General features: G+C 42.8%; 1 protein-coding gene across 2 annotated transcripts in view; it reads right to left on the bottom strand.

Annotated features, from left to right (window-relative positions):
* Nucleotides 1-1,426: 1,426 nt before the first annotated feature.
* The window catches only part of Pamr1 (peptidase domain containing associated with muscle regeneration 1), a 96,551-nt gene continuing 77,025 nt past the window's right edge, over nt 1,427-20,952 (bottom strand). For both annotated transcript variants that reach the window (XM_045157508.1, XM_004660805.3), the window contains exons 7-11: nt 11,073-11,285; nt 8,725-8,791; nt 4,752-4,984; nt 3,231-3,523; nt 1,427-2,505 (exon numbers count right to left, since the gene is read on the bottom strand). In XM_045157508.1, the coding sequence (XP_045013443.1) occupies nt 1,969-2,505; nt 3,231-3,523; nt 4,752-4,984; nt 8,725-8,791; nt 11,073-11,285 (1,343 nt within the window). In that variant the 3' untranslated portion in view covers nt 1,427-1,968. The remainder of the gene's footprint in view (nt 2,506-3,230; nt 3,524-4,751; nt 4,985-8,724; nt 8,792-11,072; nt 11,286-20,952) is intronic.

Raw genomic sequence — 20,952 nt, 5'->3', positions numbered from 1 at the left:
GCTCTGCACAGTACTGGGGTTACAGGTGTGTGCACGTACTCCTTTTGTGGTTGTGGGGACCAGGGGATTGAAATCAGGACAAATCCAGCCGTCTCAGTCCCTCATGCTTCTGAGAGCATCAGTCACAACCAAGACACAAACGATCGGTGAAAATGAGAAAATGATACCATGCAGTAAAGTGGGTATCAGAAGAGTGGGGGAACAGGATGGTTCAGATGGGAGGGGTCAAGTCATGGGGAGTGGGAAAATGGGTACCCACCGAAGCAGATGTGAAGCTGTGTCCTGCTGGACGGCCCAGATCCTGCCAGGCAGTATGGGCACCAGATCACATGCCACTTGTTTAGGCAGTTCTCCTTTGCTGTGGCAGAATGTCTGAGATGAATAACTCACAGGTTGGGATGATTTTTTTCTGGCTCATGGTGTCAGGAAGGTCAGGGTGTGGTCACTTGGTCCTGTTGCCTTGGGCCTGTGGTGGATCGGCGTGTCATGACGGGGGGGGGGGCACATGGTGGGTAAGCTGCTGCCTCGTGGAAGTTGAGAAGAAGAGGGGGAGGGGGAGGGGTGGGGGTGCTAAGTTCCAGATAGCTCCTTCAAGGTAAAGCTCCCCCCCCCCACTCAATAATCTAATTTCCTTCTACTAAGTCCTGTCTCCTTGGACCCTCAGGCTGGCCACCATGAAACTTTGGGGAGAACATTTAAGATCCAAACCAGAATAATGTGTGAGTTCATTGTCATAATCCAAAAAAGGTTCCAATATTTTATAGCTTTTACCCCATGAGGAAGCTGAGGTTTAGAGGTTAAATAACTTGCCCAAGATCACTCAGAAAACAAATGTAATGACAGGAATTTGGATTCAGATCTCTTTGATCCAAGTTCCATCACACTTTCCGAGATCTAGGCCTAAACATTGATTCTTACCTAATAAATACCTGTAGAATCAAATCCTAAACCCTCAGTCAAGGCTTTAGTTGACTGCAATCTCCGATTAAACCACTCTCTGATTCCCAATCCACTAAAACTATGAGACGATAAAAATATGTATTCTCTTAAGTCACCAAGTGGTATGCTTTTGCTAATCTCCTAGGCCCTTCTCCATCCAGTTAAGCAGACAGTTAAGATTAGCCATCGCACCCCTGGTGTGTTTATCTGTCTCTCTCTCTTTCTCTCTTTTTTTTTAACTTAAATGATGGCTTTTTTTTTTTTTTTTTTTTTTTTGGTTTTTTGAGGTACAGTCTCACTCTAGCCCAGGGTGACCTGGAATTCCCTATATAGTCTCAGGGTGGCCTCGAACTCATGGCGATCCTTCTACCTCTGCCTCCTGAGAGCTGGGGTTAAAGGCGAGCACCTTTATTAAAGGACCATCAACAAGTCATTAGCCCAGATCCATGTGGCTTAGGGAAATAACATGCAAAGAATGAGGCAGTGGTACTATTGTTTTGTAGGTCAGAATCTAACCTTTGTTTTATTAAAATGTGTACAAGAGACTGGAAAGGGAAAGGACCAGAAAAAAAAAAAAAGTGACAATGTGCACAAAGCACGGGCCACATCTACTGTCCCCGCTCCCCCTACCCTGCTGCCCTGAGCTGTTCTGCAGGTGGCTCTTTGGAACTTGGCTTGACTAGAGCCTCAAAAGAGTCCAGCCCTCCTTAGGTCAACCCTCTCGATGAGAGCTGACCATGACATCCACCTCATTCAAAGGCAGAGAAGGTTGGGGAGGTTTTCTTTTCTATTCACATGGTCTTTGAAGAAACACAGTTCTTGCAAGCCCTGGCATCTTTCAGATGGTTTCCAGGCAGTCAGAGAAGCAGAAAGCAAGTTCCACTCACCTTCCACTGAGTTCTGTCCCTGAAATCAGAAGCTTTGTCATAGCCAAGTTCATGGGTCAAATCAACTTCAGGTCTGCACTGTGTCTACAGCACAAGGACAGATGGCTGCTGGAGAAAGCTTCTCTGGGAGCCTGTGGCTAGCTCATTTCATGTTTCTCTCAATCCAGTCTTTGAAAGGCAGTACCTTGGTGAAGGCTGTGGCTAGGCTATGGCTACAGCTTTTGTCATAACTCCAGCTGACCAGCCCCACCAGATGCCAGTGAGGCTCGGGGGATGCTCGACCTGGAAAGGGCATAGCAGCAATACCCCCTGTCTGGGCAGTGCAGATATCAGAAGGGGTGCTCAGGTCCTGGCTGGCACAGAACATGTTGTCAGTGACGCTAACGGGGATGCCGTAGTCTTCATGCTGCTCCTCGCACAGCAGCGAGTCCACCACCCTGACCATTCCGGAGTGCAGCGTGTCATTCTTGAAACCAGAGCTCCTCACATCGGCCAGGATGTTCCAGCCAGACACGGTGATGTGAGACTCCTGGAAGGAGGTGCTGAGGTCCCGGGCAGCAGCCAGGCAAATGGGCTGCACCCGGCTGCTGATGCGAGCCTTGTCCAGGAGCTTCAGAACGGCAATGTCAGCATCAAGCAGGATAGGGTCGTAGTTGGGATGCAGTATGATGGCAGATACCTACAAATGCGAAGAACAGAGAGTGATAATGAAGGGCCAGCACCACTGTGGAAAAGAATAGACATGCTGCAGGGCCAAACGATTGGGAGACATTGCCTAAGTGACAGCTACAATTATTTGGAGATGCTTTGCTTAAGGAACCACAGGCCGTAATATGTTTCTAAGGTTCCATTCTCAAATGCCCACAAAGCTCTGGCAGGTAAAAATTAAGTAAGTGGAAGCTGGGTATGGTGACCACACCTTTAATCCCAGCACTCGGGAGGCAAAGTAGGAGGATCGCTATGAATTCGAGGCCAGCCTGAGGCTCCATAGTGAATTCCAGGCCAGTCTGGGCTAGAGTGAGACTCTACCTTGAAAAACCAAACAAACAAAGCATTAAGTAAGTGAGGCTAAAGAAAATGGGAGTGTACATCTGTCTAAAGTGAGCAGAGGAACTTAGTTCCAGCTAACTGTTGTCATGCAGAAATGGGACCAGCGTTCTGGTTTGGCCAGAGAACTGACTCCAGATCTTCATCTGAAGCATCTCAGTTTCTTAACGTCGGTAAGTTACTGGCTAAGCACAAACCCTACAAGCTACCCTCCCTTTTTCAGTGTCTATCAGTGTAAAAACACTGCTGCATGCCAAGCTCTGGATGGCACTGACATGCCATGGTAAAAGGAAGGGCACAGTTCCTGCTGGAGCTGGTTAAGCTCAGCCCAAACTTCCAGGCGGAGCCCTGTCTCACCCGTAAGCTCTGGATGGTCTTCTCATCTCGGTCCTCATCCCGATAGAACTTCCCCAAGACGACCTTCAGGTCTGCTGTCTTAATGATGGCGACCTTTCCCAAATCAGTAACACAGTGGGCAGCCACCACCACGGTGCGTTCATTCACCAGGGCACCACTGCAGACCAAGAACCAGGCGCCTTTGTGCAGGCTGCCATCGTGCCCACCACTGGTCCTCCGGTAGATGGCTGCCTGCCACGGCCAGCCCGTGCCTTGGGTCTTTGGAGAAGCAACATTCTCGATTTTCCCACAGACTGTGGAGAAAGCATCAGTTCAGTAAGACGCACTTAGACTTTCCCCATCGGGAAAGGAAGGGATGCTCAAGCAGGAGAGGGTCCGGACTGGACAAGGCAGTGACGACCACTATGCCATCCAGACAGAGCTGGGGAGACAGCTCTGTTGGTGGGTAAAGTAGTTACGTGGTAAGCCTGAGGACCTGAGTTTGATGCCCTGAACAAGCTATATTTTTTTAAAAAAATTTATTTATTTATTTGAGAGCGACAGACATAGAGAGAAAGACAAGAGGGAGAGAGAGAGAATGGGCACACCAGGGCTTCCAGCCTCTGCAAATGAACTCCAGACGCGTGCGCCCCCTTGTGCATCTGGCTAACGTGGGACCTGGGGAACCGAGCCTCGAACCGGGGTCCTTAGGCTTCACAGGCAAGCGCTTAACCGCTAAGCCATCTCTCCAGCCCAACAAGCTATATTTTTAAGCCAGGTATGGTAATTCAAGGTTGTCATTCCATTGCTGAATATAGACAGAGACAGGAGGATCCCTGGGGCTCACTGGACAGACAGTCTAGTCTACTTGGCAAGTTCCAAGACAGTGAGAAATCTTGTCACAATAAAAGGTAGATATTGCCTGAAGAATGACACCTTAGGTCTCCTCTGCCACACACACACACACACACACACCAACAAACTATACTAGATGAGGTTGTCTATAAAGCCTAGAGTTAAAATTAGAGGCTTTGAAGCGAAATAGAATGTGGATCTAATGCAAGGCACTTACTTACCAACACAACTTTGGATAAGTTGCCTAATCACTTTGGGGGCTCATCTCCCTTACGTATAAATGTGCAGAGCAGCAGCAATAGACTCATAGAATTCCTGAGGAAACTTGCGGATATTGTGTAGAAACAGACAGAAATGCCATGGCTACCGTCAACCTGACCACAGTGAAACCAGCCATGCTCGTCTCCTGATGCTTAATCACTGATCTCTTCTTTTTGTCCAAATAAATATGAATCGTCCACCAAAAGTAAAATAAAACAAAACACCCTATATCAGTTTCTCCTGGAGAGTAAGTTTAAGCCACAGGGAGGGACCTCTCACTGTGGAGTGTAGGCACTTCCCAACTAGGGAAAGTAATGGAAGACCATTCCCTTTGACAGCAAAACTTTGCCACAGAAAGTCTTCGACAAGGTTAACAATAGTTGGTTACAGGCAACCTTCGAAAAGGAAAGATGAGCCCTGACTCACTGGGGATGCAGGACGGGGCCCGCCCACTCCACTTCCCAGTCCGCAGGCACGTCCTCCGGCTGCTGCCCAGGCGGCGGTAGAAGGGCGAGATGCACTCGTACTGGAGCTGTGCGTGCAGATGCTGGTACCCGGTGGGCAGGTCTCCAAAGGGAAGGGCTGGCTTCTTGACAGGGGTGTCCTGCAGTTTCTGCTTGCTGAGGGCTGTGGAGTAAAGCTGGTGTAACGGTGTCTCCCTGGATTAGGACACACGGGACCAGAGAAAGAGCAAGGCGAGTAACTTTAGAATCTATGCCAACCCATATGCTGATGGGGTTACAGAAGAGAGAGTTGCTTCATTCATTCTCTCTCTCTTTCTTTCTCTGCACACACACACACACACACACACACACACACACACACAACATTTTACATCTACTACTGAGCAAATCCGCTTACATGCCTCAATATTTTATGCTTCCATTACTGGCATGATTCCAACTTCCTAGGTTTTTATCCAAAGAAAATAACATCTGACATAATAGCTGCTATTTGGAGACATGCTTTGTGTGAGCACGTGTGTGTGTGTGTGCCCACACGCACGCACGCACACACACACGCACACACACTTAATTGGAAAATTAAACAGAAAAGGGAGTTAATTTGAATGAGAGAAGCCCAGGCACATTTTTCTCCTCTAAACATTATCATAATGGGGCAATATTAGAAACTGCCTTGAACTAAACTGTGTTGATCCAGTAGCCTGATTTAATAATTAGCAGATGAAGTGAGTTCATCTGAGGGAACAGAACTTGCTCCCAGGGCACACTGATTGGGAGAAATATGAAGCGTTTTGTGTAGCGGTGCACTGGGGAACTGAGTTAGCCCTGGAGTTGAAGCCCCAGAGACACTGAGGGGTTCCTTAGGGAGAGGCGCACACACTGCATCATTTACAATTGTTGTACATTGGGGTGTAATGACTGTCAGCTGGGGCGCTGGGATTCCTTTAGGAATCTAAGTCTTCATCCATTAGGAACACATGGAGAAAGGAAGTCAGGAAGGAATGCAGGAGTGCTCAGGGACGCGGTAAGGAAGACAGCACTGAGCTGTCACCATTTTACTCTCCTGTCTCACTGTCCCACCAATTTGATAAGGTGTTTTGAAAAAAATCAATTTACTATGTCTCTATTGAGAAAACATTGTCCATACTGATTTCATTCAATGTATTTTTTTTTATCATGTCTCTAGCCCTGTCTGTAATTCTAGAAGCTTCTGAACATGCAAACTAATTCACCTCTTGGCCCGGGCAGGTGGGAATTGTTTTGAGGGGTTTCTGGGTGAGTCTGGCTGCTGGAGATAGGCAATCCCCAACTTCAGCAGCCTGTCTTCTGGGAAGACACTTAAACCAAATTTTTGGCTTGCCTTCTCATTGACGTAAGCCATCTGGCACCTTGCCACCTAATCTCCCATTACAACTGCTATACTATGAGAAAGCCCTGTGGTCTGTTTGCATATCTCAGAATTCCTCTGGAAGGCATTAGCAGGCCAGACTAAGCAGCGGAGATTCTCCGTGGGATGAACAGGAGAATTCTTAGTGGAGAGCCCCCCAGGGGAAACCACTAAGAGCAGAAATGCATCGGAGTCTGCATTCTCCCAAGAAAATGCCCTGCCTGAAAAGTGGAAGGAAAATAGGGATGGGTATATTTGCTGAAGAATATTCCAGATCAGTTTTGCCTTAGCAAGGCATTTTGCTCAGGCCCTTTAAAAAATTTTATTTGGGCTGGAGAGATGGCTTAGTGGTTAAGCGCTTGCCTGTGAAGCCTAAGGACCCCGGTTCAAGGCTCGGTTCCCCAGGTCCCATGTTAGCCAGATGCACAAGGGGGCGCACGCGTCTGGAGTTCGTTTGCAGAGGCTGGAAGCCCTGGCGCGCCCATTCTCTCTCTCTCCCTCTATCTGTCTTTCTCTCTATGTCTGTCGCTCTCAAATAAATAAATAAAAAATGAACAAAAAAATATTTAAAAAAAGAAAAAATTTTATTTATTGCAGAGAGAGAGAGAGAGAAAATGGGTGCAGCAGGACCTCTAGCCACTACAAATGAACTCCACATGTCTGTGCCACATTGTGCATCTGGCTTACATGGGCACTGGGACATCAAACCTGGGTCCTTAGGCTTTGCAAGCCAATGCCTTAACTGCTAAGGCAGCTCTCCAGCCCAGGCTTTTCTTTTAAGGCTTAAGGTCTGGTACGTGGGAAGGAGGCTCTGAAGCTGGATACTGGATTTAGCTCCTGGCTTTGCAATTTGTTCTAGTAATGTGGCCTTGGGCAAGATACTTAACTTTTTCAAGCTTCAGTTTATTCATGCAACAAAATGTTAATAAACATCAAATAATAAGACCCACCCTCAGAGGCGATAGTGAGGGTTAAATGAACTAATCCATGCAAAGTGTTCAGAACAAGAGTTGGAATATTGCAAACAGGTACTGCTAGTGTGGTATTTAATCCTCACAGCAATCCCCAGATAAGGTTATGAATTACCCCTGGTTGGCTAAATGAGGCATCTGAGATTCAGCAAATTCAGAAAATTGCCTCATCATACTCAGGACTAAGGAAAGTCAGAACTAGGTCTTGAGTACTGGGTTGTCAATCCAAAATTCATTTACTCAGGAAGTCTTTATTGTGTGGTTTTTAATGTGGTATTGTGTGGTTTCAGCTGCAGAACTTTAGCAACAACAGAGCAAGCCGACAATGTGTTTTTACTTGTAATCTTTACATTGGAAGTGGTGAGGAGAAAAAAAAATTGAGTAAAGAAACTATGTGTGTATGTGTGAGAAAGAGAGAAAGAGGGGGGTGGGGAGGAATGCCAAGATGGAATCGGAAATGTGGTAAAGGTCAGGGAACACAGGATAATCAGCCAGATGTCAGTGTATGAGTGAGGTGACGACCTTGAAAGGACAGTTGAGAGCTGGGGGTGTAACTCAGTGGTAGAGCATATATCTACCATGCACAACACTAGATTCAATACCTAGCACTGAAAAAAATAAACAAACAAGCCAGGCATGGTGGCACACGCCTTTAATCCCAGCACTCAGGAGGCAGAGGTAGGAGGATCGCCATGAGTTGGAGGCCACCCTGAGACTACATAGTGAATTCCAGGTCAGCCTGAGCCAGAGTGAGACCCTACCTCGAAAAGCAAAAATAAATAAATAAATAAAAAGTAAACAAACTATTTGAGAAATAACAGTAAAAGAATAGCCATGGGAGGCCTCTCTTTTGGATGAAAACTGAACATAGCAGTGACAGAAGTGAGGCTTAACCCTTGATGGTATCAGGTAGAAGCAGTTAATTGTAGACCTAAAGAGCTGTGACTGTAAAGGTTTGGAAGCAGAGCTGGGCCTGTAGTGAGAGAACAAAAGGGGGCGCTATACACCTGTTCACCTGGAGTAGAGAGAGTGAGGAAGAAGGTGGAGGAGAAGAGCAGAAATGGCCTGTTCTTACACCTCCAGGTGGTCCTCACCTGCCTACGATTGATGCTGGACATGTCCAAGAGTTCATGTCTCTTACATGAGCAGCCACTTATCTCTAGCTCCTGGGACTCCACTAGCCTGCCTCATCAGGTTGGTTGCCACCAAGAACATCTTCTTAATACATAGCTGGCTGCTGCATTTAGCACCCAATGCCATAAGCAGTCATTGCAGGAAGACTCAAGTATTAAAAAATTCTCACTCCCCAAAGGTCATCAGAAAGACTTGCTTCTCACCAGCCATCTGCTTTCCCACGATCCAGTAAAACTTGTACATCTTCCAACAGTTGCTACCCCTTAGCCAAAGGCATCTGGCTAATGAACCTCCATCTAACAAGCCCTATTCTTTCCTGAGCAGTCAGCACTCCGTGTCCTCAAGAAACACCAGGCTGTCTTTGGCCAAATGAAAGTGGAGACGGGGATGGAAGGGGAAATCGTCATTAGTGTTTAGAGCAGAGTTCAGGTGTTTGGTCTCACCTTGACTGAACCTGCGTCGGGAGAACTCTCCTTCTCACCAAGTCTGAGACCCTTGGTTCTCGGCAGGCTGTAAAAAGACAGACAACACTGCATCATCTTTTCTCTCTTTCACTGTTAGCCCCACTCCATTCAGATCCATACCTGGCACCTCTTCCAGATACCAGTGCTGATTCTCCAGTCTCATAGAAAACTCAGTTAAACGTCAACAGTTCACTGAGCAAAAGCAGAGCTGTCCTTCACCTGAATTGACAGTTGCTCTGAAGAATTCAACAGACGCCTCTGAAAGACTGCTCTTACCTAGGTGATTTGGGACACTGCCAGTTAACAGTTTAGGAACATCGTCTCATGTGTGTAGTGTCAGCAGACTGGATCACAATGGAATAAAATTATAAAGTTCTCATTTAAAACTGCACAGCAATACCCATAATAAATATCTTTTATAATATGTATGTGTGAGCATATGAACGTTCATAACTGTGTGGGCACACATATATACATGGGGTTGGCATATATGTGTGTAGATGCATGTAGAGAGTAAAGATCAATGTCCGGTGTCTTTCTCAGTCACACTCTCTCTTAATTTTCTTTTCTATGTTTTTAAAATTTTTTAAAAATATTTTATTTATTTATTTTTTGAGAGAGAGAGGGAGAGAATGGGCATACCAGGGCCTCTAGTCACTGCAAATGAACTCCAGATGCATGTGCCTCCTTGTGTATCTGGCTTACGTGGGTGCTGGGGAATCGAACCAGGATCCTTTGGCTTTGCAGGAAAACACCTTAACCACTAAGCCATCTCTCCAACCCCTTAATTTTCTTTTAAGAAAGGGTCTCTTGCTGAACCTGAAGCTCACCAATTCAGTTATACTAGCCAGAAAACTCCAGGGTCTCACTCTGCCTTCCAAATGCCGGGATTCTAGGTACACACCACTACACCTAGCTTTTACACAGGTCCTAGGGATTCACACTCAGGTCCTCATGCTTGCACAAAAAGCCCTGTAGCCACTGAGCCATCTCCCCAGCCCTCAGATGTAAGTCCTGACTAGCCAATTGTTCCTTGCCCTGTCTCTGAAATGAAAGCCCCCAACGGTCACCGGAACACTCTGCTCAAAGCCCAGTTGAAATTCACTGAAGTCTTTCTTTTCTTCTTCAAGGGAAAAAAACGAATGCTTCCCATCTCACTTTCCCAATCAAGCGGCCAACATTTGTCTAATTAGCAACTTAGAGTACTTGGGTTGTATTAATTTGTAAGAGAAGAGCTGACAAAAATCTCCAAGGACATATGCAACACCGTGCCCATGCTTAATGAAATGAAAACATCAGAATCTGGGCTGGTGGGGATGCAAGTTGCTGCTGGCTAAAGTCTAAAGTGATTTCTCCCTTTCACATTTATTCCTTTCTTCTCTTTCATTCCTTTCCCCATGATTCGGGTTGTTGACAAACACCCAGAAGGGAAAGTGCAAGGTGGAGGCAATGGTCTTGCCAATCTAGCACATGGACATGCCTTTCTTCTTCCCAGTAAACAGCGAGAGGTCATTGTGACCTGGTCCCCAAGGACAGGAGCTGTGAGCCTGAGGGGCTGGAGGATGAAGGCAGGAAGCAACTACATCTCCTCTGCAGTGGCCTCTCCACTCAGCAGGTCAGCTTCCTGCTTCCAACTCACAGTTTCAAGTGTACTTCCTACATTGTCTTGCCTTGAGTGGCCTCTGAGTCTGCCCACACCTACTTTCCTGCCCTGTGTCTTTTGTCTGGAATACCGTCCCAATTCCTCTTTCCATCTTTAAATCCTTTTTGGCTTTCCTGGCGGATCTCCAGCCTACCTGCTTCTCTCTCTGTTTCATGGAACACTGACCTCTCTCTCCCTCCCTCTCTCTCTCTCTCTCTCTCTGAACTGCCTCTGTGTCCTTTGAGTGTTCAAAGGCTCGCTGTCTGTTTTTAGCCATTTTAACATCTCTAGTCTTCCTCCACTTAGGATCTCAGAATGTGGATCTTTTGTTTCTTGCATTAACTTAACAGAGAGGGTACATAAATGTTGTAATGCAAATGCATATAAATTCTGTCCTTGGATTTGCATGTAAAAAATTCATTTCTGTCCTTTTGCCTAAATTGTTCTGACATATGTATCACTTTTCTCCAGCACCTCAAGATACAATAAGAATGAGCAGGTCCTCTTGAGGGCTAGAAAAAAATACGCAAATATTTTAGGGATAGTTTTTGATCTAAGAGTTACATGTGGTTCAAAGGAGAATTTGAAGAAAGGTATTTTTTTCTGGTACTTAAGCATGCATGAGAGCTATCAAGTCCATTTACTCCATCTCCATCTTCAGAATCCCAAAACATCTTTCGGTTACCTTTGATGCAGACAGGCTGTTTCCCTGACCACTGTCCGTTCTGTTGGCAAGTTCTCTTCTCACTGCCACTAAGAACATAGGAGTTGTTGCAAAAGAATGACACAACTGTGCCAAGTTTCACATGGTGCCCATTGAGAAGTCCAGGGCCTCCTGTTATTTTCTTGTACCCATTGACTGGTCCCCCCAGGTCTGAGCAATTTTTTTCTTCAAGGACTAAAAGTAAAAAAAAAAAGAAGAAGAAGAAAACACAACTGTTAAAAGTCTGAGTCATCCAGCTTTAGAATAGCATCTTTCCACTTTTCATTGAATTACAAATACAGTGATGCAGAGCTCGCTCACAATGGTGCTCAGAAGAGAAAACTCATAATAGAAAAGACATGTGTTAGACATGCCTTCCTCTTGTTTTAATGACTTATTCTTGAAATTGAGAAATATTTCATTCTAAATATAAATAAATTTGACACCAAATCTGGCTCCCATATGATCTTTCTCAAGCTGTGGAAACTGGGCAGGCCTGGACAAACTATTTCTGCTAGATTTCACAATAAGTAACAAGGGGGGAGGGGAGGTGGATGTCACTGTGCTGTCTGTCCCATTCCCTAGCATTTAGCAATTAAACTAGACTTCTCAGCTTCCCATTCATACTATATCCAGAAAGGACTGGCCTAAAACAAGATGGCAATTATAAAATGAATTTAAATTTTATATTTCCTCTCCAAAAAGAAAAGTATTAGTTAAAAATACTAGAGGATAGTATGATTGCAGAGATGCAAATATTTCCTCTGATCCCCCAATATAGCTTTACAGATTCACATTTAATATTCATGACAAAGGAATTTCTATTCTGTGATCCCTCTTGGGCAGAGATTTAAATTAGAAATGTCATCAGCAGCTATTCTGAACACTGAACAGAAATTTAGCTGTAGCCCAGAAATCTTATATGTAGGTAACACAATTTTCTCAAGCAGGTATGGTACAGTCCTGAATATTACCTAATACTAGCCTAAGGAAAGAGAGTGAGTATCCAGAAAAATTCAACCTTTAATTATTGATTTGGGTGTCAATCACTTTATTAACCTTTCTGGATTTCTTTCCTAATCATTTCTTCTCAGACACAGACTCCTCTCTATGAGACACACCACTGTGTAATGTAATTATGTATTTAACAAGACGTTTTTCCTGTCACTGTCCCAATTACCTTTCAAGTCACTACGTATTTGCCTCCAGGCAAGAAAAAAAAAAGTCTGTGCTCAGAGAATACCTCTAAATATGTATGAATGAAAAATAAATAATGTTCCTGTATTAGCTATTCTTGTTGCTGGGACAAAATGCCTGACAATATTCAGATCAAAGGAGGAAGGTTTATCTTAGTGCACATTCCCAGGTTCCAGCCCATCATGGGAGAGAAGACACGGCTGCAGAAGCACGAAGCAAAGCCAGCCCAGTGACGTCTGCAATCAAGGAATAGAAAGCCATGAATGTGGCTGTGTTTAAACAGTCCAGGACCCTGGCCACGGGACTGTGCCGCTCACAGCTAAGAGGGATCTTCCCACATCAAGATAACCCCTCACGGACACGCACATCATGTGCAGGTGATTCCAGGGCCTGTCAAGTTGATAACCAATGTAAGCCATCTCAGTGTCTATGTGCAATTGGCAAGAGTGTTATGGTGAGCCAAAATGACTGGCCTGTCAATAGATCATGTGTTAAATCAGGTTATACTCTGTGTGCTTTGAGGTTACGCAATATAAACGATTTCATGAGTGAGTAACTCCAAAACTTATTTTAACTTTACAAAGAGGGATCTCCTGAGCAAGCTGTTCAAAAACAAAAACAAAAACAAAAACAAAACAAAAATACTGGGATGGCCTTAACAAGGCAATGCTTTTTTTTTTTTTTGTCACTTTAAGTGGACTCAGAAAACCCTAGTGCTATGTCTTCAGGAATGACTGTGATAGGGGAGGCAGAGGCAGGGAAAGCAGTGCATGGTGCTCTGTGATGGCTATTGGGAGGGGAGCTGCCATCTAGTAGATTCCATTCTGAACATACAGCCCAAAGGCAACCATGAGGACCTGCTGACTGAATTAAAAATTACAGTGTACTCTACCTACAAGCTTAAAACAATGACATTGTTCGTCAACATAAAAATTATGGGTTGCATGTCTGCATGTCCCTTGGAGATTTTTAGCCAAGTTATTGCCTCCTAACACAATTCAGAACTGGAATGTCTGGGCCCGTAGTCCCCCACGACCACAACCAACTAGAGTTTGGAGTTCATAACTGGGTCTCTGCCTACATAAGGCAGATTTTTTCACTTAGCCATGCCCCCACCACACTGCCTGGCTCATCTAGTCTTTCAAAGGGGTGTGGTTGATGTACTTCAAGGATAGTCCTTCATTCACTTTGAACTTTGCTAATGCTCGTGGCCAAGAGAGATGGGGTAGTCTTTAAGGCCAGTCCTGAAATACTGAGAAATAATGAACTCATTATTTCTCAGAAATAATGGTTCATTTTTTGTTTTCTCAGAAAGAGAGAGGAAACCCTTTCTGCTGGTAGTTCGGACAGGTAAATTTGATGGTTGGATTTCCCCCTGGAAGGAGGTATTTTCATAGTGTGCTAGACTCCCACACTGGGACTTGCCACAGTCAATGTTCTCAGGGTTCATTTCCACTGTATTTTACATGGGTCTAAAGCTTTGGAGAATTCTTGAGCCTTTGGAAAAAATAAAATTAAAAATATTCAAGGCCCGTCTTTTCTTTCACTGAAGAAGCTTTATAAGAAGACTTAAAGAGAAATAACTTGGAATACACAGCCACTTCTGCTCAAGGCTGAAGGATATAATCACATCTCACCATGCTTAGATGTGCACATTTTATAATCTGACATTTGTCAAGTCAGTCACAGGTATACTTTTTTTTTTTTTTGATTGTTTGTTTCTTTGAGGTAGGCTCTAGCTCTCAGGCTGACCTGGAATTCACTAGAGTCTCAGGGTGGCCTTGACCTCATGGAGATCCTCCTACCTCTGCCTCCTGAGTGCTAAAGTTAAAGACGTGCACTACCACACTCGGCTATTTTGTTGTTTTTTGAGGCAGGGTCTCACTCTAGCCCAGGCTGACCTGGAATTCACTATGTAGTCTCAGGCTGGCCTTGAATTCATGGTGATCCTCCTACCTCTGCCTCCCAAGTGCTGGAATTGAAGGATTTGCCACCATGCCTGGCAGTTGCTCTTTTTTTTAAGATTTTATTTTTATTTATTTATTTATTAGAGAGAGGGGGGGAATGGGCACACCAAGGCCTCTAGCTACTGCGAACAAACTCCAGACACATGTACTATCATGTGCATCTGGCTTACATGGGACCTGGAGAATCTAACTGGGGTTGTTGGTCTTCGCCGGCATGTGCCTTAACCACTAAACCATCCCTCCAACCCACATGTATACTTTTCATAGAATATTTCTTATTTCTGACCTGAGGGAAGTCATACTTAAATCAATAGCAATTGAAACTTAGTGAGATCTTAGGATAGAGAACCATTACTTGGTGTTAAGTTATTGTTGAGATGATGTCCTAGGATAAAGCCAAGTATATTTCGATGCTAGGATCCAATGTGCAACAGACTGAATGCTGTGTCTCTATGAAAGTCATAGGTTGAAATCTTACCCCAGTCATATGGTATTAGAAGGTGGAGTGTCTGGGGGAAGGTCAGGTCATAAACATGGAGCCATCACGAATGGGACTACTGGCCTCATAAAAGGGAAGCTAGAGAGCTCTCTTGCTCTCCTTCCTACATGTGAGGACACAGCAAGATGGGAGCCTTTGAACTATTAAACAACAAACCTTCCAGCATCTTAATCTTGGACTTTTTTTTTTTTTTTTTTTTTTTTATTTTTATTTTATTTTATTTTATTTTATTTATTTTTATTTTTTTTTTTAAATTTTTATTAACATTTTCCATGATTATAAAATATATCCCATGGTAATTCCCTCCCTCCCCACCCCCACACTTTCCCGTTTGAAATTCCATTCTCAATCATATTACCTCCCCATTACAATCATTGTAATTACATATATACAATATCAACCTATTAAGTATCCTCTTCCCTTCCTTTCTCCACCCTTTATGTCTCCTTTTCAACTTACTGGCCTCTGCTACTAAGTATTTTCATTCTCACACAGAAGCCCAGTCATCTGTAGCTAGGATCCCCATATGAGGGAGAACATGTGGCGCTTGGCTTTCTGGGCCTGGGTTATCTGACTTAGTATAATACTTTCCAGGTCCATCCATTTTTCTGCAAATTTCATAACTTTATTTTTCTTTACCGCTGAGTAGAACTCCATTGTATAAATGTACCACATCTTCATTATCCACTCATCTGATGAGGGACATCTAGGCTGGTTCCATTTCCCAGCTATTATAAATTGAGCAGCAATAAACATGGTTGAGCATGTACTTCTAAGGAAATGAGATGAGTCCTTTGGATATATGCCTAGGAGTGCTATAGCTGGGTCATATGGTAGATCAATCTCTAGCTGCTTTAGGAACCTCCACACTGTTTTCCACAATGGCTGGACCAGATTGCATTCCCACCAGCAGTGCAGAAGGGTTCCTTTTTTTCCACATCCCCGCCAACATTTATGATCATTTGTTTTCATGATGGTGGCCAATCTGACAGGAGTGAGATGGAATCTCAATGTAGTTTTAATCTGCATTTCCCTGATGACTAGTGACGTAGAACATTTTTTTAGGTGCTTATATGCCATTCGTATTTCTTCCTTTGAGAACTCTCTATTTAGCTCCTTAGCCCATTTTTTGATTGGCCTGTTTGATTCCTTATTAGTTAACTTTTTGAGTTCTTTGTATATCCTAGATATTAATCCTTTATCAGATATATAGCTGGCGAAGATTTTTTCCCATTCTGTAGGTTGCCTCTTTGCTTTTTTCACTGTGTTCTTTGCGGTGCAAAATCTTTGTAATTTCATTAGGTCCCAGTGGTTAATCTGTGGTTTTATTGCCTGAGCAATTGGGGTTGTATTTAGAAAGTCTTTGCCAAGACCAATATGTTGGAGGGTTTCCCCTACTTTTTCCTCTAGCAGTTTCAAAGTTTCCGGTCTGATGTTAAGGTCTTTAATCCATTTGGACTTAATTCTTGTGCATGGCGAGAGAGAAGAATCTATTTTCATCCTTCTGCAGATATTTATCCAGTTTTCAAAACACCATTTGCTGAAGAGGCTGTCTCTTCTCCATTGAGTATTTTTGGCATTTTTATCGAATATCAGGTGGCTATAGCTACTTGGGCTTACATCTGGGTCCTCTATTCTGTTCCACTGATCTACATGTCTGTTTTTGTGCCAGTACCATGCTGTTTTTGTTACTATGGCTCTGTAGTATAGGTTAAAATCAGGTATGGTGATACCACCAGCCTCTTTTTTGTTGCTCAGTATTATTTTAGATATTCGAGGTTTTTTATGATTCCAAATGAATTTTTGGATTGTTTTTTCTATTTCCATGAAGAAAGCCTTTGGAATTTTGATAGGGATTGCATTAAATGTGTAGATTGCTTTAGGTAAGATTGCCATTTTCACGATATTGATTCTTCCAAGCCAGGAACAAGGGATGTTTCTCCACTTTCTAGTGTCTTCTGCAATTTCTCGCTTGAGTGTCTTAAAGTTCTCATTGTATAGATTCTTTACTTCCTTAGTTAGGTTTATTCCAAGGTATTTTATTTTTTTTGATGCAATTGTGAATGGGAGTGATTCTCTGATTTCATCCTCTGTGTGTTTGTTGTTAGCATATACGAAGGCTACTGATTTCTGTGTATTTATTTTGTATCCTGCTACATTGCTGTAGGTTTTGATTAGCTCTAACAGCTTGCTAGTAGAGTCTTTAGGGTCCTTTATGTATAGAATCATGTCATCTGCAAATAGTGATAACTTGATTTCTTCCTTTCCAATTTGTATCCCTTTTATGTGTGTCTCTTGCCTTATTGCTATGGCTAAGACTTCCAAAACTATATTAAATAGAAGTGGAGACAGTGGACACCCTTGTCTTGTTCCTGATTTTAGTGGAAAAGCTTCCAGTTTTTCCCCATTTAGTAATATGTTGGCTGTAGGCTTGTCATAAATAGCCTTTATTATATTGAGATATGTTCCTTCTATTCCCAGTCTCTGTAGGACTTTTATCATGAAGGGATGTTGGATTTTGTCAAATGCTTTCTCTGCATCTAATGAGATGATCATGTGGTTTTTGTCCTTCAACCCATTTATGTAATGTATTACATTTATAGATTTGCGTATGTTGAACCATCCCTGCATCTCTGGGATAAAGCCTACTTGGTCAGGGTGAATGATCTTTTTGATATACTCTTGTATTCTGTTTGCCAATATTTTGTTGAGAATTTTTGCATCTATGTTCATGAGGGAGATTGGTCTGTAATTTTCTTTTTTTGTTCTATCTTTGCCTGGTTTTGGTATCAGTGTGATGCTGGCCTCATAGAAGGAGTTTGGTAGGATTCCTTCTTTTTCTATTTCCTGGAAAAGCTTAAGAAGCAATGGTGTTAGCTCTTCCTTAAAAGTCTGGTAAAATTCAGCAGTGAATCCATCCGGGCCTGGGCTTTTTTTAGTTGGGAGATTATTGATAACTGCTCGGATCTCCATGTTTGTTATAGGTCTATTTAAGTGATTAATCTCATTTTGATTTAATTTAGGTAGGTCATATAGATCAAGGAAATCATCCATTTCTTTCAGATTTTCATACTTTGTGGAGTATATGCTTTTATAGTATGTCCCTATAATTTTTTGAATTTCTCTGGAATCTGTTGTGATGTTACCTTGTTCATCTCTGATTTTATTAATTTGTGTCTCTTCTCTCTTTCTTTTGGTCAGATTTGCTAAGGGTTTATCAATCTTGTTTATCCTTTCAAAGAACCAACTCTTTGTTTCATTAATTCTTTGGATTGTTCTTTTTGTTTCTATTTCATTAATTTCTGCCCTAATCTTTATTATTTCTTCCCGTCTACTACTTTTTGGTTTGCCTTGTTCTTCTTTTTCCAAGGCTTTAAGGCGAAGCATTAGGTCGTTTACTTGCGACCTTTCTAATTTCTTAATATAGGCACTTAAGGCTATAAATTTACCTCTTAGAACTGCCTTCATTGTGTCCCAGAGATTTTGGTATGTTGTGTTCTCATTATCATTTGACTCTATAAATTTTTTGATTTCCTTTTTGATTTCTTCATTGACCCACTCATCATTTAGTAGTGTATTGTTTAGCTTCCATGATTTTGTGTATGCTCTGTAGCCTTTCTTGCTACTGATTTGTAGTTTAATTCCATTGTGGTCAGATAGAATGCAAGGAATTATTTCAATTTTCCTGAATTTGTTAAGATTTGCTTTGTGTCCTAATATATGGTCTATTTTAGAGAATGTTCCATGTGCTGCTGAAAAGAATGTATATTCTGCAGCCTTTGGATGAAATGTCCTGTATATATCTGTTAGGTCCATTCCCTCTATGACCTCATTTAGTCCAGATGCCTCTCTGTTTATTCTTTCCCTGGATGACCTGTCAATTGATGAGAGTGGGGTGTTAAAGTCACCCACCACCACCGTGTTTGGTGTTATCTGTGACCTTAGTTCTAATAGTGTTTGTTTGACAAATTTGGGAGCCCCCATGTTAGGTGCATATATGTTTAGGATTGTAATGTCCTCCTGTTGTAGTGTGCCCTTAATCAATATAAAGTGACCTTCCTTATCTTTTTTGACTAACTTCGGACTAAAGTCCACCCTGTCTGATATTAGGATAGCAACCCCTGCTTGTTTTCTAGGCCCATTTGCTTGAAACACCGTCTTCCAACCTTTCACCCTAAGATAATGTCTATCCTTTGTAGAAAGGTGAGTTTCTTGAAGACAACAAATTGTAGGATCCTGCTTTTTAACCCAGTCTGCAAATCTATGTCTTTTCGTTGGGGCATTGAGACCGTTGATATTAAGAGATATTATTGAAAGGTGTGTATTTATGTTTGCCATTTGTGTGTGTGTGTGTGTGTTACTTGTTCTACCTGTGCTCTCTTCTGTTAACTGGTATTTGAGTATGGCTGGTTTTTTCTAGGTTCCTTATATGTGTGCTTTTCCTTTTGTTCAGCATGGAGGATTCTATCAAGTATTTTCTGTAGAGCTGGTTTTGTCTTCAGATATTCCTTTAACCTGCTTTTGTCATGGAATGTCTTTATTTCTCCATCTATTTGGATGGATAACTTTGCAGGATAAAGTAACCTTGGTTGACAGTTGTTATCTTTCAGAACTTGGAATATATCACTCCAGGCCCTTCTGGCTTTAAAAGTTTGTGTTGAATAATCTGCTGTAATCCTGATGGGCTTGCTTTTGTAGGTAACTTGATTTTTCTCTCTAACTGCTTTCAATATTTTTTCTTTGGTTTGTGTGTTTGGAAGTTTGAGTATAATGTGGCGAGGAGAGTTTCTTTCTGGGTTTTGTCTGGCTGGGGTTCTAAAGGCTTCCTGTATCTGTATTGGCACCTCTTTCCCAATTTGGGGAAAATTTTCCTCTATGATTTTGTTGAAGATGCCTACTATGCCTCTGGAGTGGAATTCTTCTCCTTCTACTATGCCCTGAATTCTTATATTGGATCTTTTCATAGTGTCCCGAATATCTTGAAATTCCCACTCATACTTTTCTATAAGTTTGTCTTTCTCTTTGTTGGACTGCATTAGGTCTGCCACCTGATCTTCTAGTTTAGATATTCTGTCTTCTCCCTCATCCATCCTACTGGTGAGATTTTCTACAGAGTTTTTTATTTCATTAACTGTGTTCTTCATTGCTAGTAATTCTGACTGGTTTTTCTTTATTATTTCTATTTCTCTATTTATGTCTTGTATTGCCTTCTTTATTTCATTAAATTGGTGTCCTGCCTCTTCTTTGATTCCTTTGATTTCCTCTTTGATTTCCTCTTTGATTTCTTCTTTGATTGTTTTCATGTGTTCTTTGACCTCTTTGAACATATTTATAATTATTCTTTTGAACTCTTTCTCAGGCATTTCCTCTAACTCTTTCTCACTGGAGGACATTTCTGATGCATTAATACTTTTAGGTGGATTTATATCGTCTTGCTTTTTAGTGTTTCTTGTGTTATAATGTATATATTTTTGCATCTTGGATTAAGTTAATGCTTGGATTTTCTAGCTAGCTGTGTATTCTTAGCTGTATCAATTGATTTGGTGTAATATATTTTCAGGGTAGGACCTTAAGGTATTAGGTGTGGCTCTTAAGACTTTCAGAGTATCTACAAAGATGTTCTTAGGGGTTGAGTTTCCCTGCTATAGGAGTATTCAAGCAGGCTGAGTGGAATAATATACTGGTAGATTCTAAAATTTAGCTAAACACTGTACCCATTCCATCAAAAACAGCCCCGAGTATGTATGCAAGAGTAGTTATTATAATGACCAGATCCTCTATCAACAAAGAGGTTTAGATTTCTGGTCTGTTGAGGTATCCAAGTCAGCTTGTGACCAAGTGAGACCCTTCCCTGGTGCAATCCCAGTTACCTTGGGTGATTGTGGTCTCAGTCAAGTTGCTGCCTGGGTCGTCGGGCTGCTGTTCTGATTTCTAGAGCTGGGCACTTGCTTTTCCTACAGGGCAAACTGAGCTGCTGCCGCCGCCTCTGCAGCTGTTGTATGCGCCACCCCCGGAGCCCCCACCGCTGCTGAAGCTGCCGTTGCCGTGTCCCCGAAGCCACTGCTGCGGGATATGTCACCGCTGCCACTCCTGGGTCCGCTGCTGCTGGGGCCACTGGTACCGGTGCTGGAGCCGCTGAAGTTGCTGCCAAATTCTGCTCCTGCTTGGGTCCCGCCGTCAGCCCAAGTTGGCGTGGCCG

The sequence above is a fragment of the Jaculus jaculus genome, chromosome 8 (genome assembly GCF_020740685.1).
Source record: "Jaculus jaculus isolate mJacJac1 chromosome 8, mJacJac1.mat.Y.cur, whole genome shotgun sequence".
Lineage (NCBI taxonomy): Eukaryota > Metazoa > Chordata > Mammalia > Rodentia > Dipodidae > Jaculus > Jaculus jaculus.
Note: the sequence above shows the minus strand (reverse complement) of the source record. Positions and strands in the feature narration are given on the sequence as shown.